We start from the raw sequence: 26,149 nt of genomic DNA, 5'->3' as shown, positions 1-26,149 counted from the left end.
CCCATGGTCGGTTACAGAAGGTTGGGTCAAGCAGGTGTGCATTGCTGGGGAGTGGACAATCTAAGCCAATCCGAGTCCCCCAGTGGGGTCTGGAGCTGGCTAATCAGTGTGGCCATGGCCTCATGGGCCCGACTTCTTTGTAGGCGTGCAGCATGGGCAGCTGCTGACATTCAGTCACCCCGCACGTCTGCAGCCAGGCCATAGGCGGGCAGCGGCCCAGCCATGGAGCACCGTCCCCAGACCCAGTGCAAGGAGGTCAGCGGAGGAGCCACCCGGAAAGACAGGAAACCATCTTCTTTACCACCCCAAGTTCACTGAAACTGAGCAGCCGCGACAGACCAGGGGCGGCCTGAGCCTTCGGGTGGGTCCATGGTCAGAGACACAAAAGATCCAGCAGAGAACAGTGCTGTCCCCAGGGGCTCAAACTTGGGCCCTCTTTCACCAAGTGGCCTGACTGGTGACACTTAGGGACTGAGGGTGGATCCCTTTTTTTGACCCTCAGACACCTTGTTAGCGTCCTCTTTGCGTTTTGGGTGTCTAATGGTAGAAGCAAGTCACTGTAAATCAGAGGCGCGTCTCTGGCGGTGGCCTCTCCGTTTGCAGTAGACCTTGAAGGCCTTGGAAATTAATTCCGTCACTTCTCGATCATGTGGCCAAGGTAGGAGCCCACAGACTGGAGCTGATCTGGCATAGTCTAGAATGTTCTCCAGGAGGTGGGGCTGTGGCTCCGCCCTGGATGTGGCCCGTAAGTGATGCTCTGAGGCCAGGCCTGGCTCCTGTCCCAGGTCGCCCGCAGCAGAGACCTGGTGGAGCTGCGTTCCTCTAATGACCTGACCTCCAACCTGTGTCTACTCTAGAGACAGCTGACCACGACCAAGCGGCACAGAGTACCTTTCCTCTTTTCAACCGCAGGAAAAGGTATTTTGACGCAGTCACTGGGAAAGGGACGGGGCTGAGCTCTCACAGGATCCAGAGTCCCAAAACCTCATAGGATTCAAAGGCCCACCTTGAACTCTGGCTGTGCTGCGATCTCAAGCCTTCAGCACAAGAGCTTGGAGAAACATTCCCTGTCCAGCCCACAACAGCATTGGCCAACCAAGTGTCATTTCTAATAGCTACAACCTGGAAGCAAGCCAATCATTCATCAATAGTGATACAGGGGAAAGAAACTCCCAACCTACTCTATGTCCTAAATGAGTTTGTGTTTTCTAAAATCGAAGAATGAGTTTTAGGAACAACTGAGGTTGAGAGCAGGATATATTTATTGAGAGAAAGAAGGCTTCTATCTGAAGAGAGGTAAAAGGGGTCCCGAGTGGGTTGTTAAAGGCTTAGTATTTTCTCAGAACTTTTATAGAGTAAAACCATGAGGTGAGGCGGGTCTAAAGCTGGGAGTTCGCAAGGCAGATGGGCATGAGGTGGGACAGAGCTATGGTCAATCAATAAGATCAATAGTTCAGGTAAAATTGATTACATTAGGGACAAATGGGGAAGCGAATCAGGTAGCAAAAGAACATTCTTAGAGCGTAGTGAGTCCTCCCTAGGGATTGGATAGTGACTTCTGGCTTCTCAAGGTGATCCAGACTTAATCCCTATGGTTGCATTTGTTTTGAGATCTGGCCCGCAGCAAGAAGTGTTGTCTCCCCCAAGGTCATCAGACATCTGGTCCTCTGTGCCGGCTTCCTCGAGGGACCAGCCCTGTCTGACTGCCTAGAATATTTCTAAAAACTTGACTGCCTGTGACAATGGGACAGTAATTAAGTGCGGAGTCCACTCAGTGGAGTTGTTTTCAGTCCTAGGAAGGTGCTGTGCGATTCTCAGTTACTCAGAGGATGCAAGGGAGACAAGCCAGACCGAAGAGAAGATACTGCTGGATTCCACAGATAACAATTTCAAAACCAGACAAATGAAATCTGCAGTGTTCGAGTAGCACTAGAGATTATCTTGCTGAACTGGCTGTGTTCTTTTTTTTTTTATCTGGGCACTGTTTATACAAGCGAGCGTATTAACTTTGCAGAAACATACCAAGCCTATGGCTTCTATCATTTGCTTGTCATGCAGTGTTCTTCAGTAAAAAACTTACATTAGAAAGCTAGCCTTCAGGGAATAAAAGATAAGTTATTTTCTTCATGTTAACATAACAAAATTGGGCATGTAGTGCACACCTATAATCCCAGCACTGAGGAGGCTGAGGCAAGAGGATTGCTGAGAATTTGAGGCCAACCTGGGATATGTAGCGAGACCCTGTCTCAAAAAGAAAAAAATTGCTGTGCATTTTGATCTAGAAATTGTGCTCTTAAATACTCTTCAAATACACCTCGGGAATATAAAAAGAAATATAGTAATCATGTATGTAATTTCAAAGAGCAGTTTTATGCCTAATTTTTTTCCACCTAGCTAAAATAAATTCTCAAACTCTTGTATATGACCCATGGGAATTTACTCCAAAGTTCTGAAAATGTAAATTTATTGAGCATATTGGTTTACTGGTGGTCTGCCTTTTTTTTTTTTTTGAGCCCTCTTTGATGACGGATATTCTGTTTTTCCTGCATGAAGACAGCACTACTGAAAACGCTCTGAACTCTGTGTGATGGAAATTTCCAGTCAGGAGCGGTGAGTCAGAGGCTGTGAAGTCCTGCCAGCTCATCTGTGGGGGCGACAAGAGCAGAAATTTGCAAAACAAGTATGTGCTTATTCCCTTACTTGTCATGAGTTTCTCTCTGAGCCAAGAAAATTGGATTGTAAGAAATCAAGTTGGTGAAGATGACATTAGCTCTGTGCTGTAACCAAGGCAATGGGATCTCTCGAGCAGTGTGCACAGTCCAGGGAGCAATGTGGAGGGGCCACGGGAGATAGGAAGACTTCTTTTTCATTTGTTTTTCTGAGACAGGGTCTCATTGTGTATTTCAGGCTGATCTTGAACTCACTATGAAGGCCATGCTGGCCTTGACCTTGCAGTGATCCTCCTGCCTCAGCCTCCCAAATACTGGGATTACAGGTGTGCACCACCACACCTGGCCTGCTTCCTTTCTTTCTTCTTCTGGTTTTTTTTTTTTTTTTTTGTACCAGGGATCCACAACCAGGCAGGCAGGTGCTTATTTCACTGAGCTAAACTCCCAGCCCTTTTTTTTTTAAACCTAAAATTGTTTAAAGTAATTTAATATTTCTTTAACTAAATATATAGGAATTGACCATGGTGTCCTCTCTTGGTACCTGGTCACAGGTTAGATGAAGTTCTTGTCTTAGTTTCCTCCTCACTGGGACAAAATACCTGACACATGCAAGTTAAAGACAGAGGGTTATTTTGGCTCAGGTTTCAGTCCACAGTCAGCTTGCCCAGGCAGGGCAAGCATGGTGGACAGCAGGAAGTAGAGGGAGAGGGGAGGAGCTGGGAGATGGAACCTCGCAGGTCATACTCTCAGAAACCCAGCCCTCCCATCATGCCCTACCTGCAAGGGCACATTCAGCCATAAACTCAGCAGTGGACTAATCCACCTGTGAGCATAGCACCTTGCCAAGCCCCGCCTGGGAGATATGAGGCTTTGGGGGGCTTCCAGGTCTAACACCTAACACCTAAGCCTCCTGAGGCTGCAGGGGCGTCCAATTATGCCCACGTGATACAGTCACCTCTGCTCTTCAGGCTTAGTGTCCCTAAGTGAGTGGGTTTATTAGCGGTGTTATCTAGTGGAACTAAATTAACTTTCACCTAAAAGAGAGGGCTTTCCTGGAGACATTTCTAGCTAAATGGAGGCCCCTTGCAACCATTTGCTCAGTGAAATCATCAGACAGGTGTGTAAATACCACATTGTTTCTCTGGCATGAGAAACCAAATTGTCATTCAGGACCTTAATGTATAATAGTACTGGGAAATGGGGAGGAAATATTCAAATAGGGAGGGAAAAAAGGAGAAGGAGGGGGAAAGAGAGAAAGAATAGAAGGAAAAAATGGAAATGAACCTTTTGTAAATAGTGAAAGGGACCCTGATTGACTGGCTCTGAAGCTATGTTGTTCTTCTCCATCTCCTCCTCCTTCTCCTCCTCCACCTCCTACTTCTCCTTTCCTCCTTCTTCTCCTTCTCCTCATCCTTCTCCTTCATCTTCTTCATCTCCTCCTTCTCCATCTCCTCCTTCCTCTTCTTCTCTTTCTCCTTCTCCTCCTTTTCTTTTTGTCTTTCTATGCTGGAATAAAATGGATTTTTAAAAATAGTGAAAAGGAGAGGAATGGGAAAATAAGAATCAAGATGTATTACGTACAGATACAAATTATCTATGATGAATGTGACCGTATATATAAAATGTACCAATCTTTTTAAAAAGGCAAAGTGCCAAAAACATTCTGTCCAGCCACAGAATGGGAGAATGTTTGTAAGTCATGCCTAATAAGGGTCTGTTTTCCAAAATATATATAAAGAACTGTCACGTCTCAAAATAAAAAGAGAAATGATTAAAGTAACAGCAAAGGATTGGAACTGACAGTCCTGCAAAGATGCCCAAATGACCAATAGGCACGAGTACAATACTCAGCATCACTACTGACTGGGGAAATGCAAATCAGAGCCTCAAGGAGGCTGATTTCCCAGCCGCTGGGAAGCTATCGTCAGGAAGTAGTAACATCTTGTTAAGGATGAAGCAGCACTGGGAGCTTGTGCATTGCTGTGAGAGGGTAGAGTGGTGTAGCTCCTTTGGCAGGCTAGCAGCTGCTCAAGCAATAAGCGTTGCTGTTACCGTGTGGTCCAGAGATCCTAGTCTTAGGGACTGGGGAAGGGGAAATGAACCCATGTCCACACAAACCCGAACCCAGATGTCCATAGGACTGTTACTCCTGAGAGCCAGAGGGAGAACAGCCGTATGCCCGCCAGCAAGTGAATGAATGAAGTAAAGCGACTCTTGGCCATAAAAAGGAGTGAAATACTGATTCCCACGGCCATGGATGGGCCATGAAACGTTATGCTGGGTAAAGCCAGACACGAGAGACAGCATATTGTATGATTTCATGTATACGAAATGCCCAGAATAGAGAAATGTAAAGACAAGGAAAATAGGGTAGTATTTGACAGAGAATGGGGGCAGGAGAAAATGGGATTGATTCTAATGTGTGAAGGCTTCTTTCCTTTTTCCCCAGTACTGGAGATTGAACCCCCAGGCTTTTTGCACTGAGTTACAACCCCAGCCCATTTTAATTTTTTTTTTTTAATTTTGAGGCAGGTTCTCATTAAATCCCTATCATGTGGACTGGGCTCCTGGGATGCTCCTGCCTCAGCCTCCCAGAGTACAGGGTTTTCTTTTGGGGAGTGACAAAATTCTGAAATTAGTAGTGATAATTGGAACGCTGCATGTATATAAAAATAATGAATTGTATATTGGTAAAGGATTTTATGGTATGTGGATTATATCTCAATGAAAAAATTATAACCAAGAAATAGGACAGAAAATAGGGCAGGTAATACAAGCACAAGTGAACCCCAAGAACAGGGCAAGACAGACTCCTCTAATTGTGCTGTAAGTTTGACAAAAAGTAACAAAAGGTGAAACAAAAGATTCAGGTATTAACATCTTTTATCGCCGAACCTCAAGCAGAGGTATCTTGTGTCTCAGATATCCTCAATTACATTTAAAACAGTGTGCTCAGCAATGCTGCATTGTATAACATTTCATTAAACTCCACAGATGTTTAGCTGCCTACTTTGCAATCTTTTATTTAATGCAAGAGTTTGAAAAACTGCAGTAAAACTGGTTAAAATAGCGAACAGGAGGTAAGGAGGGCCTGGATTGAGGTGTATTTTTTCACTAGCAATCCATTGAAAGAAACAAGGCCAGCATTTGCCACCAGCTTGAGCAGTAGCTGAGCCCCTTGGATTGAGGCTGCAGTACCAGGGATCGAACTCATGACCGCCTGCTTGCAAGGCAGGTGCTTACGCCTCTGAGCTAAATCCCTAGGCCCTGTTTGTTGTTTTTGTTGTACATGTTGTTGTTTGGTTTTTGGAGACAGGGTCTTGCCATGTAGTCCAGGCTGAACTCACTATATAGTCCACATACTCACCAAGATCCTCCTGCCTCAGGCTCCCAAGCACAGGGATTATAGGCTTGCACCACCATGCCCACCTAACGACAAATCATCTTTGTTTTATTTTATTTAGTGCGTGTGTGTGGTGCTGGGATGGACCATAGGACCTTGTGCATGTAAGACCAGAATTCTACCAGTGGTCCATGTTCCCAGCCCAAAGCTGGGGCTTTTTTATGGTATTGAGGATCAAACTCAGGACCTCATACTTGCCAAGTAGGCACTCTGCCGCTGAGCTATATCCCCAGCCCATCTCGTCTTATTTTTTAAAACCAAGTGACAAGGAAATAAAGTTAATCTTTTGAAGAGTAATCCTCCTCCTCTACCATCTGTGTTTTGCTATAGGATGAACATTGGTCGGTGGTAGACTCCTGATTCCTACAGAAAGTCAAGCCATGGGGTTCCTTTATCAAAATTAAGACCTTTGAAATAGAGAAGGTTGTGGGCCTCGTCATCACCAGGAAATGACCGCATCGCTTTTTCACGGATGTTACCTGGCTGTCTTTTGTTAACTGTCAAATTGCTACACTGCTGCTAGGAACTTACTTCTTAGCCAATATGTAAAATGTTTAGAATGTCAAATACCTGATGAGTTTCTTAGATGCGAATATGATATTCTTTTTTTTTTTTTTTTTTTTTTTTGTATTTTTCCTTTTTATCGGTACCAGGGATTGAACTCACGACTGCCTGCTTGCAAGGCAGGTGCTTATGCCGCTGAGCTAAATCCCCAGCCCTGAAGATGATATTCTTAATGACATTGATGATGTCTGATGTTTTAAAACCTGGTTTTTTTCTGTTAATTAAGTGTATTGGCACATTTTAGGTATACGTGCTGATCACATTCGCCATAGGGAACGTGTCCCTGTATGTGTATAACTTTCCCCTACATTCCCTTCAATCCCTCTTTCTCCCCTTATTTACAAAAGCTTTGTTTCCACGTTTCCCTTCTTCCCTCACTTTTTATTTTCTTCCCCCTCCCCCTCGTCCCCCTTCCCATTGAACATTTTCTTCCTACTTCACAGTACCTATTAAACATTTTGGTCCTTATTTATACTTTCAGTTTCTCAGACCAGAGTAACAATGCAGTATTTATGCTTTATTTCACTTTAGGAGTATGGTCTCAAGGTGCATTCATTTACCTACAAAAGTGTCCAGTTTATCCTTTTTTTTTTTTTAATTGTCTTTTTGAGACAGGGTTTCTCTATGCATTAGGCTGGCCTTGAGCTCACTTTGTAGCCCAGGCTGGTCTTGAACTTGCAGTGATCCTCCTGCCTCAGCCTCCAGAGTGCTGGGATTACAGGCCTGAGCCACATGCCCGGCCAGTTTATCCTTCTTTATGGCTGAGTACTATTGCATTGTATAAAAATACCACATCTTTTTTTATCCTTTCTTCAGTTGATAGGCATTTAGATTGTTTCCAACATCTGACTATTACAAACTGTGCTGTTATAAACATGGGTACACATATGTCACTGTGGTATGATGTTTTTAATTCTTTTGGGAAGATACCCAGAAGGGGACTAGCTGGGTCAAATGGAACCCCCAATCCTAGTTTTTTGAGCACTCCCCTCACTAGTTTCCACAGTGGTTGCCCAGGCTGCATTCCCACCAACAGTGGAGAAGGGTTCTTTTTTCCCCACAGCCCCTCTAGCATTTGTTGTTGGTTGATTTCTTAATGACAGCCATTCTTTCTGGGGTGAGGTTGAATCTCAGCACTGTTTTTTTGTTTGTTTGTTTTGTTTTGTTTTTTGGGTACCAGGAATCAAACTCAGGACTTTGCCCTTGCCAGGCAGGCGCTTATGCTACACTTCTGGCTCTCAGTATTAGTTTAATTCTCATTCTCAATGACCAGTGATTTTGAATAATTTCTCATATATTTATTTGCCATTTCCACTTTTTCATCTGAAAAGTGTCTATTTATTTCAGATGTCAATTTTTGGATTGGGCTTTTAAATTTGGGGTTTCTGATTTCTTTTTTCAATTCTGTATATATTCTAGGTATTAGCCCTTTGAGGATCAGCTGGGAAAAACTTTTTCCCACACTGTGGGTTGTCTCTTCACACTGTTAGTGTTTTTTCTTGCTGTGAGAAAGCTTTTTAATAATATGAGGTCCCAGTTATTGATTCTTTGTGATAGTTACTGTGCAGTTGGGGTTTTGTTCATGAAATTTTGCCTACACCAACATCTTTAAGATGTTTAAGATGCGTCTGGCCCCTGTGTCAAAGATAAGGTGGCTTAGTGTGTCTGGAGTTGTTTTACCAATTCCGTTTTCCAGAAGTTTAGTGTTTCTGCTTTAATATTTAGATCTTTGATCCATTTTGATTTTAGTTTAGTGCATGTCGAGAGATATGGGTCCAGCTTTAATCTTCGGCATTTAGAGAGCCAGTTTTTCCAGCCCCATGTATTAAAGAGGTGATCTTTCTCCCAATGAATGCATTTGGCCCCTTTGTCAAAGATAAGGTGGCTCAGTGTGTCTGAAGTTGTTTGTGCATCTTCTAATCTGTTTCTCTGATGCTTGGTCTGTTTTCTCTGAGTACCATGCTGTAAGATTGCATGTCTGAAATTGTTTCTGCCCACAACATTCAGAGAAGGGGCCTCTGGAGTCCAGAGCTGCCCAGCAAGGGGTGGGTGATTCTGAAGGCTCTAATGCAGATGGAAGAAGGGGCCTCCTCCGGGGTGGCAGATTAAGTGTGGGAAATGGCCAGGGGCTGAGTTCTAAGAGTGGGACTGGTCCTGGGCTTCTTCTCTGGGATCTGTAGTTATCAAGAGAGCTCTGAAGTCACTGTGGTTCAATGCCGTTGCCCTCCTCCTGCTGGCTTCTGGTCATGGGAATGCTGAGGCCAGTCACAGCCTTAGGACTTGGGCAGGACCCTGCCCCTCTGGAAAGAGGACCACTGGAAACAACTAACAGCTACTAGGTGGAAGGTCCTTGAAGCTTGCCACAAGCCTATAGCTGCTCATTTTTTGCAGCATTCCTGGTGAGTTTACTGTTCATTCCCAAATCCTTCCCTTGGCATAAGTCAGAATTTACAGAAATTTTTTCTTTAAAATTAGCAGGCAGGGTATATGTGTATGTACTGGGATCAAACCCAGCGCCATATGCAAGCTTAGTGAGTTCTCTACGCCAAACTTTACCAGGCACATACACTGGACCCTTACATGGGAAATTCATGCAAGGCAGGGTAGGGACCATGCAGTCATTTGTGCAGGCCGAGGTCCAGCAGAGTCCTCACCAGGCCCCTGGGCTCCAAGTTCCCAGCTCTGTCTCACACTCAACACTGTCAGGCAGGGTCCAGCCCTGTCACTGCACAACTCTGCACAGATACTAATATTAGAGGCAGCTAAGTTAGACAGAAAATACTACACAGTCGGAGAGGGACTGAACTCTTAAGAAATTCAGCACAAAAATAAAAACATCAGATCTGTGACTGGAGGCGCAGCTGAAGAAGGCCAGGCCTAAAGATAAAGATGGTGTGGTCAGACCCACGTGTCTCCTTCAGGGATAAACAGTAACTTGAGACTATGCTGTGGTCAGCACCACATGGTCCAGTGAGTCCAGACGGGCATCAGTCACCCGGGTGGGTGAGCAGAGCTGTGCTCCCATCTCTTCCCCAAAATGCCCTTTTCTTTCCCCACATCCCTGCTGGGCGACTGGTTCCTGATGGTCAGTATTAGCTGAGCGGAACCCGGGATCCCCAGGCTGAAGGCAGTTCTGTCTCCTGGCGTCCACACTGCGCCCTTACTGGATAAAGTAGCCCTGACCGAGGGCCTCGGGGCCACCATTCTGGACCCCTCCTGAAAGTCCAGGGGTTGTTCCCCTTCTATTTCCAATAAAACCTTCCTAATTTCCTCCTTTACTCCGCAACTTCATTCAATATGGTGAGGCCACGAGACTCCGCACATTTGACAGCTGACAGGTAGGGAGTTATCGTTCTTCTACATCGTGATAATGTGATACCTCTGCGCTTGCCCGGATTGTTAGCGCTGGGAAAAACACCCTAGGTGCTGAGGCTGAGCTAGGGTAAGCCAGGTATGCTGGAAGCATTTTCTCACAAAATGAAGACAGCTGGCCACAAAAGAATGGCTGGGATAAAATTTTTTAAAAAGACCAGAGCTACCAGCCAGATGTGGCGGTGCATGCCTATAGCCCAGTACTCAGGAGACTGAGGAAGGAGGATTGCCATGAGTTCGAGGCCAGCCTGAGTTACATGGTGAGGCCTTGTCTCAAAAAAACAAAGGCAGAGCTACCAACCAAATGAGAACCCCAAAATAAAAAATAAATAGAAATGGGACAACTGGCAAATAACAAGTGATTTTGAGGGGAAAAAATCCTACACCTTATGCAATTCTCCAGAATCTGCCACCACAAACTTTCATTCTAACTTAGGCATAAATTTTATAACATCTGGAATTCAATCCTCCCCCAACCCCAGTTTTTCCAGTTCAGAAGCAGAAACGTGGAGAGAAGACTGGACTATTTTGCTACCCAGCACAGCCTGTGCGATCCCAACCATGAAAGCGTTGCCTTGGCAACCAAATTGCTAACTCACTCCATTATCTCCCTGTCTCCCAGGATGCTGAGGAATCACAGAATGTCTCTCCAGAGGGCTCAGGTTGGAGCAGCGTGGTGCTACTTCCTCAGGTAGGATGGAGACCAGAGAGGGGTGCTCCATCCGAACACCCCAAGAACCTCTGTGGGGAGAGGGAACAGTGCCCACTGAGCAGTGTTTCCACCCGTGACTGCAAGGAGACAAAAGGCCCCACTTCCCCCACGTTTTCCTGGAAGACAGAGACACAGGGACCTCCATTGCCAGCTGTGCCCTTTGGGACAGGATCCCTAGGTTCTGCAGTGTCAGTTACTCATGGACAACAGGCATGGGCAGAGAGCCCACCGAGAGCGGCACGAAGATGAGACTGCCTGGAAGGCGACTGGCCAATAATGGACACTGCTCCTTCTGCCACGGGAGGATTTTGTCTTGTTACACTTGGTGTGTTACTTTGGAAAAAAAAAAATCTATACTTTAAAACAAAACAAAAACATTTAAACACGTAATTGTCAACTTGACTGGCGTAAGAGACTCCTTTGGGGTGATGAGATTCTGGGGCGCTGAATACCCGGCTGTGCCCACCGCAGAGGTGGCCCGCTGGGGTGCCTGTGGAGGTTGCTGGTGCTCTGCCCTGGGCCTTGCTTCCCAGCGGCCACAAAGGAGCAGCTTTCCTCCTCCACACCCTTCCACTGCCATGATCCTCCTTCCGTGGTGGCAGCCGACCATGAACCCTGAGCCGTGAGACCAATAAATCACTCCCTTCCTTAAGTGATGTGTGTTGGGTATTTCGTAGCAACCACAGGAAAGCTCACCAATGCAAACCATGTAACAACTTCAACCAGGCGTGGTAAGGGCTCGTCTTTAATCCCAGCGCTCTGGGAGACTGAGGCAGGAGTTCAAGACCAGCCTGGGTAACTCGGTGACTTAGTGAGATTCTGTCTCAAAAAATAAAAAGTAAAGAAAGGGCCAGGGATCCAGCTCAGTGCAAAGGCCTAGGAAGATGCGATGACTCTGTGAGTTCACTTGCTAAAAAAATATAAGAACCAAATAAAAAATACAAAACACAACCTCTCCCAGTCAGTCTGTAAAACAGCAGATTGGTATTAGGGAAAGAGGAAAATTTACTCTAAATTTCAACGAAGACACAAATTTGGTGATGAGCCTGAAAAATGAAGATCATGATTTTATAAGAACAGGATGTATTTATATTATTTTTATCTATGCCTCTTTCTGAGGTAGTTGATAACTGAAATATATATTTAATATATGTTATAGATAATAGTTATATAAATATTTATATATTTATACCATGTAGAATATAATTTTATATACACATATATAAAACAAAGCAGTTTAGGAAGTATTAACAAGCTAGGCATAAAGTAATGCCTGTAATCCCAGCACTCAGGAGACTGAGGCAGGCGGATCATTGCAAGTTTGAGATCAAACTGGGTTACAAAGTGAATTCAATACCAACCTGAACTGCATAAAGATCTTGTCTCAAAAACACACACACTCAAAAAGTAGCACAGAAATGCAGCTGAAAGCCCGGGGACGCCTCCCCAGCCCAGTTAGACGCTTCTTTTTCTTTTGTTGCTTGACATCAAATCCAGGGCCTTGCACCGGCCACACATATTCCTCACCGCTGAGCCACACTCCCGGCCCCAGAATGTCTATTGTCAGAAGTTTTGAAAAGTATTAAAGTAACAAATGTTGGTGATGTGGTGAAGAAAAGGGGACTCTTTTTGGTTTGGTTTTGTTTTTTGAAACAGGGTCTCACTATTCAGTTCAGGCTGGCCTTGAACTCAGTGATCCTCCTGCCTCGGCCTCCCATGTGCTGGGATGACAGGTGTGCACCACCACACCTGGTGGAAAGAGAAGATGTATGTACTGTGGCTGGGAATTCAAATTAGTACAGACATAATGGTAAGCTGCATGGCAGCTCCTAAGAAACTAAAACTGAGCCAGATGTTGGTGGCCCGTGCCTGTCATCCCTGCATTCAGGAAGTTGAGGCATGAGGATCACCGCAGGTTATGGAGAGCTTGAGCCACACAGTGAGTTTAGATCCAGTCAGAACCACAGAGAGACCCTGTCTCAAAACACATAGAAAGAAAGAAAGAAGAAATGAATCCACCACATGATCTAGATATTCACCTTGTTGAGTGTATGGTCATAGGAAATGAAATTAGCAGACCACAGAGATCCTGCGTGCCCATAAATATTACGGCACCATTCACAACAACTCACACTCAGAGAATGGGCCTGAGGGGTCCATCGGTGGATGAGCGGATAGAGAAAGTGCGTCATATAAGTGATGGAAGACCATTCAGCCAGGGAGAAGACCGGAGTCCTGTCATTTGCAGTGACACGGGTAGAACCGGAGGAGATTCTGTTCAGTGAAATAAAACCAGATACAGATGAGTACTGCTTCTTATTTTCCCATATTTGGAAGCTAAAAAAGAAATGTAACTGGGTGTGGTAGGACACATCTGTAATCTCAGCACTCAGGAGGCTGAGGCAGGAGGATCACCATGAGTTCAAGGCCCAGCCTGGGCTACACAGTGAGATCCTGTCTCCAAAAAAAAAAAAAAAAAAGTGTGGTGTTTGCAGGCTTGGGGTCTCATCCCACTAATGCATGAGCTCACAGGACCCAGGCTAGCCCTGAGGCCCTGAGCGCCAGTCTGCAGTGTCAGCGCAGACACACGAGTCCGACACACAGCATGTGGACCTGCCTGGCTGGCCAAAGCAAACAGTCTGGTTCAGTATTTGTGCTCAGTCAACCAAATCAAGGCGAGGAAAACCCACCATGCAGCGCATTTTAAATCCTGGCACCCGGTGATTTGAGAACACAGGCAGACTTCTTCTTCAGGGTAAATGGGCAACTATGCCTGATTTTCTATCTCAGTTCAGCCAACGGAAAAATGAACAAAGCCCACTGCAATGGGCTGATTCTCCTCTCACATCTCAGATGAAGAGGTAAGGGGAAGGCTTCTAGGACTTTTCTGCAAAAACTTTGCAATAGGAGTTCATTTCTGAAATAAACTCAGGCATAAATGTCCTGAAGTTTGGGGGGAAAGACACTTATTCTGGGAGGGGGGATGTTGAGACAGGGTCTCGCTAGATAGTCCAGGTTGGCCTTGAACTCACAACAATCTTCCTGCCTCAGCCTCCCAAGTACTGGGATTACAGATGTGCACCACGATGCTTGGTGCACAATTTTTTTAAAAACAAAAGAAAAATTCAGAAGACCAAAAAGACTGGAGGGTGGGGAGGGAATTAATTTTTTTTATTGGACAGGCCAATAAAAAGCAACTGATCTTCATCCCTTGGAGGCAGAGGAAGGGAAGAGAGGGGAGGGTAGCTTTTACTTGCAATGTATACTTCAGGCTTAGATTGCTAAAATATTTGCATCTATAACTCTTATCTTTAAAGCATTACTGGGCTGTTTGGACAGTGAGGTTATGGGTCACTTCCTTTTTTATGTTTTATCTTCTGCATTCTTAAAAGTAATGAACATAGCCAGGGATGTAAGTCAGCAGCACAGGCGCCTGCCTGGCAAGCATGCGGTCATGAGTTCAATTTTTGGTACCAAAACAAACAAACAAACAAACAGAATTTTGAAAGACTTGAGTAAAAAACTTATTAAAAAACTTTAGAGCAGGAACAAATGAAATCTAAGAATGTTTTAAAAAGGTGTTTATGGCCGTGGGTTTAGCTCAGGCACAAGCGCCTCCTTGGTCAGTGCAAGGGTATGAGTTCAATCTCCAGTACCAAAAAATAAAATAAAATAAAATAAAATAAAATAAAATAAAGTGTTTATGAGCTGGACGGGATGGCACATGCCTGAAATTCCAGCACTCAGGCTAAGACAGGAGAATCACTGCAGGTTCTAGGCCATGCTGAGTTACAAAGTGAGTTCTAGGCCAGCCTGAACTGCATAGTGAGACCCCATCTTAGAAATACCAAAAAAGAAAAAAAAAAAAAAAAAAAAAAAAGCACTTATCAGTCCTTTCAAAATGTCTATTTCAAGTAGGGATTATATAACATACAATGTATAGGAAGACAACTATGATAATTGAGTCAAAAACCAAGAGAAATATATTCATTTGGTCAAAATGTAAAAACCCAAAAATAATTTTACATCAGACAATTTGTTTTGTTTTTTTTAAGTCAGAGTCTTGCTAATGTAGCCCGGGCTGGACTGGAACTCACAGCAATCCTCCTGCCTCAGCTTCCTGAGTGCTGGGATTATAGGCTACCTCAAATAATTTCACTGAAAACCGAGTCATTCTTTTCAAGTGAGAAGCCCAGGGCAGTCACCAAGACATAAGCACCTGTAACTTATGTATTCATACACACTGCTCTTGTGGAATTATCACAGAATTTTTTCTGAGTTACTGCCTCAAAATTCATCTTTGATACTCTTATGACAACAATCATTCACTGTTTTGATTTTTTATTTTTCTCATAGTTAATATATATTCCCCAGAATGTTAGAAAGCAACCCAATCAACCCTTGAACCATGGATTAAAATTGGGATTTGATACCTAAATTATTTTTGCAAAAGCAGAAGGAGTAGAACAGGAAGAATCAGGTGAAGGTGGGGGCGCTGATCTGTGTCATCTCAGCAGGTGACACTGCTAGCTGGCCTTTCCAGGTGACAACTGGTGCTGACAAGAAAACCTCTTTGTCCCCCACATCTACTCAGAAAAAGCCACAGGAGAAGCAAAGGTAAGAAGCAGAGTCCTGGTCGCTGGCCGCAGCCTGGCCTCTGATGACCCTGAGGACACCAGCTGTCACCAGGCCACCGCAAGTGATGCATTTCATGTGGGTGGGCAGCAAGCGCCGGTCCCTGGGGAGACACGGAGAAGGAGGTCGGGGGGCCCCTGCCTCCTGCGGGGCTCAGCAGTCCAGCTCCTCCATGTCCACGTCGTTCACTGTCCCTGCCGCCTTCTGCTCCTGGCACTGAGGTGCTGGGGGCTGGGTTTCTCCCGCCCGCTCTTCTTCATTGGGCTTGGGCTCAGCAGGCTCAAGCTCGAGCTCGGACTCAAGCTCGGACTCAGTGTCGGACTCGTCGTCGTAGAAGTGAATGGTGGCTTGCATGGGGAAGCTGGCCAGCACGTTCTCCCCGGAATCCCGCAGGAACTCCTCACGCTTCGACATGGGCAAGTAGAGTCTGACAGTGGGAAGACAAATGTGCTATTAATCCACCGGAAAAGTCACTCCTGCTAGCATTTCCTTTCCCCGAGTGCAGCTGGCACCCCAGGCCTCCTGCCTGCCTGGTACCCCCTACCCATCGCGGTGGCAAAGACACTGGAATATACAGCCAGCAGGTAGGTAGGGCTTGGACGAGCCGCCAAGAAGAGGGGTGGCACAAGGGGACAGGCCACCAGAAATGCTGAGCTCTGACTGGTGGAGAGGGAAGTCCTCCTGGAGAATGCAGGAACCCTTTCAGGGAGGCCCCATGTCCCCCCTGTTTCTGGAAATGACTCCAAAATTCTGACCCATAGAAGCAGCCAACTATGTCAGGTGTCCCCACAGAGCCGCGGGAAGACTGCGTCTCTGGGAAGACAGTGTGGCTGGAGAGACAGCATCGAACCTTTCTATAAAATTTGGAAACCCTCAATCAATTGGGAACCCCAGTTATAAAAGGGAAAGAATTGAAAACAACCTCCCTTAGCTGAGAGTGGTGGTGCACACCCATAATCCCGGTACTCTGGGAGGCTGAGACAGGAGAATGATAAATTTTAAACCCTACTGGGAAGTTTTGTGAGTTAGCAAGACCTTGTCTCAAATACAAATTAAAATCAGGCGAGGGGAATATGGGTCTCTAAAAGGCCATGGGTTCAACCCCCAGGGCTGCAAAATAAGCCCTCTCAGAATCTCTTTTCCTCGTTCTAGATAGAAAGGGAGAGAGAAGATGCCCTGCTATCACTGTGGTGATTTTCACCTCCTACGATTTTCAATAGACCAGTGGTTCTCAATCCCAGGGCACATTTGAAAACGTTTGGATTGTAGGTGACATCGTATTGTCTCTCTAGTGTAAGAAACTGAAAAAGGAAATGAAATCCCAAATCTACAATAGACATTGTGCAAGGCGAAGAAACTGCTCAAAAAGAAAGAAAACTGGGATGAGGGAAAGGAGAAAAGCAAAGGAAAAGAAAATGATAGATACAAAAGATAGCTAAAATAGTTCTACTACTGGTTTCTTTTAGTTCATTGAAAGAACGGTTTGTGATTTTATTGTTTGATCAATTATGCATGTCTATATCTTGGAATCTGAGCAACTACTTTGAAAATAACATTCCACAATATATTAAGCATTGTTAATCTCCTATTACCTTGTTTTCAAATTCTGTTAATTTTTTTTTATACCAGGGATCAATTTCATGATCCTGCACTTGCCAGGAAGGTGCTTGTGCCACTGAGCTAAACCTCAGCCCCCAGTTTTCCAATTCTGTATCATTGCTCTTATTGTTTTTTTTTTTTTTTTTTCTCTTTAACATAAAAATAAAGCAACTGTCTGCAGGCATTTTTGGTTGTGATAGCTGAAGCGAAGCTGTGGCCTGTGATCGGTATGTGGATGGAATCACTATAATATTTGGTCTGCTTTAGTGCATATTTGAAATTTTCTGAAATAACAATAGAAAATAAAATCATCTGTCTGGTTCGTAATGGGGCTACGTGATGAAGCTCCACCCAGGCACCTGGGTTTTTGTTTTATTTATTTTTGGTACTGGGAATTGAACTCAGGACCTTGTACTTGCCAAACAGGCACTCTGCCACTGAGCTACATCCCCAGCCCCACCTGGGGTTTTAAGTTTCCCCCAGCATTGAAAACCAGAGGTAAGGGGTGCTTAGAGAGCTCCCTTCTTCCAAAAGCTGCGCTCGAGGGTCTGGAGGTGCTTGGGCTCCTCTCCAGGAACGAAGGTGACCAGGCTGCAGGCGGGCAGCAGGGCCTCCATTTCGGGGGAGGAAGTAGAGATGGAGAGAGACAGGCACAGATACGAAAATCCCGAACACAAGTCACTTAAGGCCTAAAATGGGTGAAATGTAAGTAAGACCCCAGCCAGACACTGACAAACCCGATGGCCAGAGCAGCTAGGAAAGGGCTCGCAGCCCCGGAGCCAGCGTCTGGCCCCTGACTTAGTCAATGTATGCATTCGGAGGGTTTGCTAGTACAAGACAGTATATGAGCTCAGCCCCATGAAGGAAACAGAGGTGCATCTGGTAGCTTGGTAAGAGCATAGGCACAAACCGTTGTGGACAATTAACACAAGGCATAAAATGCGACAGGACATTTACAGAAAGTATAAAGCAGAGAGAGATCCCAATCCAGTTTCCAATTGAAACATGAAAGAATCCGTGAATGGGACTCCAGAGCCACAGTAAAATACCCTTCGAGTTCCTTGGTATAAGCACAATAATATCGCAGGTTGATTATTCTCCACTTTGTTGAGAATGTGTACGGTTGAAGACCCTGAAGTGCACTCATGGTTACAGCATCAAACAGAAATGATATATATTTTTACTGTGAAGTCAGATATTACCTTACAGGGTGCTGAAACCCAAAGGCGCCCTTCGATCTCAGAATTTGTGGGTTCATCCCAGGCTCACTCTGTGAAGACACACAAACACAGGTGTAGCAAAGGAATAGCACAAAGTTCTATCTCAAGGTTTTTAAAGAGAAAACCTGGGTAGCCTGTGACTGTCGTTCTTTGTGCCATTCTTCGGTCCTGTTCTGTTCAGACAGGGTCTCGCTGTACTTCACGCTGGCCTCAAACTCATGGCAATCCTCCTGCGTCAGCCTCCCGGGTGCTGGGATGACAGGTGGGCACCACCCCAGCCAGCTCAGTCCCAGTTTCAGAGAGTTTGAATACCTCTTTTGGTTCCAGTGCCTGTCTGTTACCTTTGTCCATGACATTCAAGACACTGGGAGAGTGTGGAAGTGGGACAGCACGTGGACACCAAGCCTTGGCCTGGGAGACTCAGAACCCCAGGACAGAGCTTTGAGCCCTTGAATGTAGCTATGCTGAGCAGGGTGGACAGGGAAGGGCTGGGGCTCAGTTCCTAACATTCCTGATGAGACTGTACAGAGGGACGAGGGCTGAGGGGCAGGGGAACAGGGGAAGAGAACAAGGCATCCGTGGCTGAGGGGCTCCTAAGGACTGCGGAGACCCCATCCTGATGTCTTTCACACCCATTGCTGAGCTGAGGTTTGATCCCAAGAGCCAGGTTTTGAGACAGGGAGTTTGGCGACTGGATCTGTGCTCTGTGGGTAGGGGCAGCTGCCAGGGGCTGTGCTCAGACTGGAAGCTGGGCATGGGGCACACGCCTGTCATCCCAGCACTCGGGAGGTTGAGGCAGGAGCATCACTGCAAATTGGGGTCAGGCTGAGCTACAGAGTTCAAGGCCAGCCTGAACTGCATAGCGAGACCCTGTCTCAAAAAAGCCACCCTTCCTCCCCATCCCAAAAAAAGCTCTGTTTGTGATTATAAACCACTCCTAACTGCCCCGGCTCACTATTCTACCCCTAGGACTCCATGCCCTGTGACAGGCAGAAGCTGTCCTAACCGCACAGCTCTGGGGACACCCCAGCACCTGGTAGGGATGACCTCCCACAAGCGTTCGCGACGGCTGCCTGTGAATCACAGAGCAGGCTTTCACAAGCTATAAAACTCATCCCCTTGATCCGGACAGCTTTCAAGCACTATGCTATCGCTATCTGATTATTTTCCCAGTGATCTTATTAAAGATCCTTTTTGAAGGAAGGAAACCTCCACATATTCATGTTTGGATAATTAGGTGGGAAAAGAAAAGCACACAGGTTAAACACTGCGTCTAAGGTGTGGGCGTTTTCTTAAAATCCGGAGAACAGATCCCAGCGGGAGGTGTGCTACCCAAAGCCTGGGGCTCTTCCTGAAATTTAGACCTGATTCCAAGGTTGATCTACGCGCTGGAAAGCTGGCACAGGACCTCAGACGTTACCCCCTCGCCTTCAGGTGCCATCTCTGGAGAAAAATTGGACAGGGCCCTGGAGCCCGGGAATTCTCCGGCTTTGTCGGGAGAGGGCGCCGGTGAACAAGGCGGGTTGGGCCTGAGGTCGCCCTGTCGTCTGGTCGAGGGCGACAGCCAGCTTGGCAGCCGCTCAGCCTAATGTTTCCCTGCAAGTCACATCTCCGGTTTTTTCACCGCGCACTTTCTCACTGCGATAGAAAAAGTCCAAAGCCACTTGCTCACATTAGGCAGTGTACTACGATACCTTCGTTCTTGTAAAAAAAAAAAAAAAAAAAACCAATAGGTTCTGCAGACATTTCATTTAAAAGAAATTGGAAAGCCGGGTTTGGTGGCGCACGCCTGCAATCCCAGCACTCGGGAGGCTGAGGCAGGAGGATCTTGCAAGTTCAAGACCAGTCTGGGCTACAAAGTGAGCTCAAGGCCAGCCTGAACTGCATAGCGAGATCCTGTCTCAAAAAGAAAAAGAAAGAGAAACTAGATAATTGTAAATCCCTATTCTCTCTCAAGCATCTATAAAATCTTGTTCTTAAGAGATGGAGGGAAGGGAAGAAGGTGGAAGGGGACATAAAAAGATTTCAGATTGGTTATATACAAGTACCAACTCCCCACGAGGGGTGTGATCAATACGGGATGCAAACAGGTAGTATTAAAACTAAAATTTTAAAGTGCTTACGTTTGAATGCAAAGGAAGCGATTATTTTGCGTGTAAGAACGACTCGGCTTAAAAATCGTATCACTAATTCATTTGCTGCATTTTTCTTCAAAGTAAAGAATGGCAACTGAATCAAAACTCTGAATGCTCAGGTTAACTGCACAAAGTAGAAAAACCGCCAAGCTAATGGCCTGGTGTCCCACACCCGAGCCTTAACACATTACCAATAACTGCACACCAGGTCCCACGCACGCCTCGGGTTAGGTAAATCAAACACCTTCCTTCCTAGCCAAGGAGCTCTCCAGGGTTTTCAGAGTCATCGCTTTCTATTTAAAATATAACAAATGAAAGCGAGTCTTTCCTTCGGTATGTATAATAGCTATTTAGTCACCCATGCAGGGTAACAAAGGAAGAGTAGTGGCTATTAATCTCTGTCTGAAAAGCCCTGGGCTTGAGTGTGTTTGCTCAGACAACACAAGTTACCCAGAAGCGCTTGCAGTCGGCCTGCAAGTGCTTCAGAAAGGGCCAGACGGCGGCGGCGGCCCGCAGCTAGCCGGGCCTTTCCCCCACGCCCCGGGCTCTTTAGGTGTCACTCTGCCCCTATTTGCATTTTGGCACCAATCCGGCGCTAAGGGGGTTCTCGGCTTTCCTCCAGCTCTCAGGTTTGCAGAAATCCCTTCTGGAGGCTTCGAAACCAGCTACATAGGCTGCACAGGGCGCCCGGGTTGGTGGCTCCGATCTGATTGATGCCGGGCTCACGGGGTTGCTTGGCTCAGCCCTGGAGGCTCCAACGGCCTCGAGGACGGAGCGGGGAGCAGGCTTTTAGGGGCCCGCTCTAGTCTGCCGTTGCGACTCCCCGCTGGACTGGCTGTCTCTGCGCGCGGGCTCACCTGGCTTCCAGCGGTGGTCACCGTCCAGGGCCTCCAGGGCCGCCAGATCACCGGCCTGCGGCTGGGGCTGGGGCTGGGGTTGGGGCTGGGGTTGGGGCTGGGGCTGGGGCTGGGGTTGGGGCTGGGGTTGGGGGTGGGGCTGGGGCTGGGGTTAGGGGTGGGGCTGGGGCTGGGGCTGCAAGACAGAGCGCAGGAGAGGATGAGACTCCCCACTCCCTCGGCACGCCGCTGCCTTTGCAGGAACAGCTCGAGGGCTCTTCCCGCGAGGGTCAGCGGGCATCCCGGAACGTCCCCTCCAGCTCCCCTGGTGTCTGCTGTCCTGCCCAAGCCCCGGCTCTCGAGGTTCGGGGAGACCCCCGGAGGGGACGCTCCGAGTCAGACGCCGTGTAACCCACGTTGTAACCCACCGCGCCCTCGGGGGACTTCGCGTCCACCCCACCGGAGTCTGCGATCCCGGATTTCCCAGAGCCGGCTACGTCCTCGCTGGTGTCAGCTGCACCGCCTAGGTCCCGGGAGGACCTGGGCGCTGCGGATCTGAATCTGCGAAGTCCAGCGAAGCCGACGAGGGGGCATTGCTGTCGCCCCCCGGGCTGCCTGGGGCCCCTGCGCGCCTCCCCTCTCCGGCTCCTCCGATTCCCTTAAACTCCACTCGCGTGGAAGGCGAGCGGGAGCCCGGAAGGAGCGCAGGGGTCACAGCGCCCCGCGTGCCCAGGACGCTCGGTGCGGGCGGCTGGGAGGGTCGCCCCCGGCGCCCGCGCCCTCGCCCGGCCTCGCCAGGTGCCCCGGGCCGGCCCGCGCGCCCCATCTGCGCCCCGGGCCGGCTCACCTCGCGGGACGGGGGCTCTCGGGCGCTGCCTCGGTTTCCATGGTGCCGGTGCGTGCGGTGGCCGCGCTCGCCCGCCCGCTGGGTTTAAATGCGGGGTCGGGGCGGGGCCGGGGTGGGCCGGGGCCGGGCGGCCGCGGGGGGGGGGGGGCGGGGGGGCGGGGGCCTCGCCCTCTGCGCGCTGCCGCCCTCGGGTTTCGATCGCGCGCCGCTGGACCCGGTTTGGGGGGCTCTCGCCTCCCGCCCTGGCAGGCGACGGCTGCGGGGTCCGCCAGAGCCAGCGTCAGCGCTCGCCGCTGTAGCCCCGACGGCCGACGCGGGGACTCGAACTCGCGGCCCACTGGGAGGCGTGGGGCCCGCGACGCTGCTGCCGCGGGGCGCCCAGGACCCAGGAGAGGACCCAGCGGGATGGGGACACGCGGGACAGCATGGGGGCCTCGGAAAACCATGAGGCTGTTCCAGCAGTGAGTGGGGAGAAGGGAGAGGCCCCCGCGGACTCAGCCCTAGGCCGTCCGGGTCGTCGTCAGAGCTGGGCGATGGTGGGAGGGTGGAAGGGACCCACGGCAGGAGCGGTGGGAGACTGTGTGACAGGTACCTGCCTCTCCGGGCGCCAGCGGGGCTGCATTTGACAACTGGAATTTTTTTTTTTAAACCGGGACTCTCACTCACGACTTTGAGCTGCCAGGCAGGCACTGTGCTGCTGAGCTATATCCCCGGCCTGGAAATTATCTGTATGATTTAAATTAGTAGATTGTGTTTGTTTGTTTGTTTGTTGGAGACCGAGTCTCACTATGTCGTTCAGTCTAGACGGAACTCTCTATATAACCCAGTCTGGCCTAAAATTCATGGAGCTCCTCCTGCCTCAGCCTTCCGAGTGCTGGGATTACAGGCATACAGTTGAATTAATGGATTTTTAAAAAATCAAGAATTTGAAAAAAAAATCAAGAATTTGAGGGATTAAAAGATTTTAATCCCTCATTTTAATCCCACATTTTAAACCCTACATTTGACAATAATTGATCCTAACTAAAGACAAGCAGTCTTTAGAGGGAGGATTTAACAGTAACTTTATAAAAATGATTAAAAGACGGTGGGGTGGGGGATTTAGCTCAGCTGCATAAGCAGCTGCCTGGCAAGTGCAAGGTCAGGAGTTTGACCCTTGGTACCAAAATAAAATAAAATATAAAAGACACTGGGTATAATGAGGGAGGAGAAAAAGAACATTAGCTATATTGTGACAATAAGGTCTTATATTTAATCTGCCAGTGTAGAACAGGTTTTTTTTTTTATTTTTTATTTTTTTTAAGAATTGGGCAGCAGAGTGTGGGTGCTTCAACACGGGTGACTTTCAGGTAGCTGGTGACCATAGAGAGAATCAGGGTAGCTTTCTGAGAAAATGACATGTATCACATCCCTTCAGAACCTTTGCCCAATCCCAGTCACTTGGGAAGCTGAGACAGGAGGATGCAAGTTCAAAGCCATTCTGGTGAATTTAGTGAGGCACTGTCTCAACAAGTAAAAAGGCTGGGAGAGCTGGGGGTAGTATGTTACACACACACACACACACACACACACACACACACACACACACACACCAGCCCAGGCCAGGCCAGGCTGGCCAGTTAAGAGATTTAGTGATAACCTGCCTCAAAAATTTTTTAAAAGGCCTAGGGTGTAGCTAGGTGGTGAAGCAACAAAGCTGGCCATGAATAAAATCCTGGGTTCCATCCTCCAATACAAAACAACGACACACAAACAAGGATAGTCCGTTGGGGTCGAGCTGGGGAAGAACCGCTTTGCCTAGTAAAGTAACAAAAGCAAATAAGCGCAGGGAAAGCGAGAGACTGGCGGGACCGACCGGGGGGTTTTCGTGTCGCCCGCCCGCCCGCCCGCAGCAGCCCTGCGGGAAGCAGAGTCTGAGCTCCCACTCCGCGGAGGTGGCGCTGGGTCACCTGCCGAAGCCCCTGCGGGGAGGTGAGGAGGGAAACAGAAAAGCCAGGTTCGACGTCTGGCTGTGTGGGCTCTAATTAAAAAGCCTTTTCCTACGCTGAGTGGCGCGGCTGCTCCCAGGCCAAGCGTCTAAAGATGCGCGCCCTGAGGGCTTCCGGCCGCCGGGGAGGATGCCAAGAGTCAAAACATCTCCAGGCTGAGCATTTTTACATAAACAGTGTGGAAGGCGACTGGGGAAGCGATGATTTCCTCTCCTCCCGAGCAGCCGGCCCGCACTTCCTGTTACCCGCTCCGCCAAGGCTTGCGCAACTCGGGAAGCTGGTGGGAGCTCCTGCAGTTACTGCTCTGCGCTTGTGCTTTTCTCTTTTCTTTGGTACCGGCGATGGAACTCACGGCCGCGCGCTTGCAAAGCCGGGCTTATACTGCTGAGCTAAATCCCCAGCCCATGTCATCCTTTTGGGGGATACAGCTCAGCAGTACAGCGCCTGCCGGGCAAGTGGAAGGTCGTGAGTTCGATTCCCGGTACCAAAAAAATGATCTACCACTGAGCTACATTCCCGGTCTCTAAGACTTTTTTTAAAGTTAAAAAACAAAAGTGTATTTGTTCCATCGGAATGAAATGTATCTGTTTTAGTTTTGACTTTTTGGCTAAACTGGGCGTGGTGGCACACACCTGTCATCCCAGCGTTTGGGAGGCTGAGGTGGGAGGCTGACCTAGAGTCAGAGGTCAGCCTGGGCTACACGGTGAATTTGAGGCCAACCTAAACTGCATAGTGAGACTTTGTCTCAAAAACAAATTAGCTGGGCATGGGGGCACACGCCTGTAATCCCAGCCCTCGGGAGGCTGAGTTCGAGGTTGCAAGTTCGAGACCAGCCTGGGCTACGAAGTGAGTTCAAGGCCAGCCTGAACTGCATAGGGAGACTCTGTCTCAAAAATAAATAAATAAGGCTGGGGATTTAGCTCAGCAGCATAAGTGCCTGCCTGGCAAGCACTAGGTCGTGAGTTTAATCCCTGGTACCATAAAAAATTTTTATTTTTAAGAAATAAAAATTGAGGGGGCTGGGAATTTAGCTCAGTGGCATAAGCACCTGCTTTGCAAGCAGGCAGTCGTTTGAGTTCGATCCCCGGTACCAATAAAAATGAAAAACACAAAAAAAAATTGTCATAAAATATATATAAGTAAATTCACTATCCTAACCATTTTAAATGTACATCTCAGGACCATTAAGTACATTAGCATCATTATGTTACCATAGTTACCATCCATCTTCCCCTACCCAACCATTCATTTTGCAAAATTAAAATTTAGGCCTGGTATGGTGGTACACACCTGTACTCCCAGTGCTGTTGGAGGCTGAGGCAGGAGCATTGGCTTGAGTTCAAGACCAGCCTAGACTATGTAGCAAGACCCAGTCTCAAAAAACCAAACAGATAAAAAGAAAAGTAGAAAAGCATAGCAGATTTGTATAATCACATGATAGTGGGGCCCTGAGAAATGAAGACCCAGCCGGGTATGATGCTGAATACCTGTAATCCCAGCACTCAGGAAGCTGAGGCAGGAGGATCACTGTGGGTTTGGAGGTCAGCATAGGCTACATAATGGGTTCAAGTGGATTACGCAGTGAGCCCTGTCTCAGAAAGAAGAAGATGAAGACAAAGGTGAAGATGAAAGAAAAAAGGTCTGTTTTACATCTAACATCAGTATAGCTTGGATGGCCCCAAGTACTCAGACTGTCCAGGGTCCCCAGCAGTGCCCCTTCCTCCATGCCCGGGGCAGGGCCTGGAAGCTAGGGCTGTGCCTCCCATTTTGTGAGTGCCAGTCTTTAGTGCAGCATCCATATGACTACCCACTGTCAGTTTTTTGGGTTCATACTCAGAATTGATAAAATGTATTTGTTCCTGAATTTTCATTTTAAGGCATGAGTTAGCTTTTGAAAAGGAAATAATATTGGTTTTGGAGGCCGAGTCTCCTGAAGTAGCACTGGCTGGCCTCAAACTCAGGTGATCCCCTTGCCTCAGCCACCTCAGTGCTAAGATTAGAGACAGGCCTGTGTCACCACGGCTGAAAATAATTTTAACATAAAATGTGTGTCCAAGGTGTGATGGTAGAATGTTCATGTCTCCTGCCCGAGCTCTCTGGAACCACAGTGCCCCTCACTTAACTGAGTGAAAACCCGGGCTGGAAGTCCAAGCCTTTCGGGCTTCTCCA

The 26,149-nt window shown here is 47.7% G+C and overlaps 1 protein-coding gene and 1 long non-coding RNA gene across 24 annotated transcripts in view; one reads left to right on the top strand and one right to left on the bottom strand.

The window, feature by feature from the left end:
* LOC101789064 (uncharacterized) overlaps positions 1 to 11,372 on the top strand; it is a 62,669-nt gene extending 51,297 nt beyond the window's left edge. For 12 of the 17 annotated variants that reach the window (XR_010039281.1, XR_010039279.1, XR_010039280.1 and 9 more), the window contains 2 exons: positions 2,554 to 2,680; positions 10,631 to 11,372. This is a non-coding gene — a long non-coding RNA (uncharacterized LOC101789064). Of the gene's footprint in view, positions 1 to 2,513; positions 2,681 to 6,402 lie in introns of all 17 variants that reach the window. The other 5 variants (XR_002789815.2, XR_010039276.1, XR_010039284.1 and 2 more) reach the window with 5 other exon arrangements.
* A 3,672-nt stretch (positions 11,373 to 15,044) lies between these two features.
* Positions 15,045 to 26,149, bottom strand: part of Ripply3 (ripply transcriptional repressor 3) — a 40,831-nt gene continuing 29,726 nt past the window's right edge. For 6 of the 7 annotated variants that reach the window (XM_013146126.3, XM_023562496.2, XM_063224494.1 and 3 more), the window contains 2 exons: positions 18,157 to 18,224; positions 15,045 to 15,782 (listed from right to left, as the gene is read on the bottom strand). In XM_013146126.3, coding sequence (XP_013001580.1) covers positions 15,509 to 15,782; positions 18,157 to 18,224 — 342 coding nt within the window. In that variant the 3' untranslated portion in view covers positions 15,045 to 15,508. Of the gene's footprint in view, positions 15,783 to 18,156; positions 18,225 to 21,166; positions 21,342 to 26,149 lie in introns of all 7 variants that reach the window. The other variant, XM_063224492.1, reaches the window with a different exon arrangement.

The sequence above is a fragment of the Cavia porcellus genome, unplaced genomic scaffold (assembly GCF_034190915.1).
Source record: "Cavia porcellus strain 051 isolate PalLab524CR breed Dunkin Hartley unplaced genomic scaffold, mCavPor4.1 scaffold_15, whole genome shotgun sequence".
Classification (NCBI taxonomy): domain Eukaryota; kingdom Metazoa; phylum Chordata; class Mammalia; order Rodentia; family Caviidae; genus Cavia; species Cavia porcellus.
This window is presented reverse-complemented; position numbering and strand designations above follow the sequence as displayed.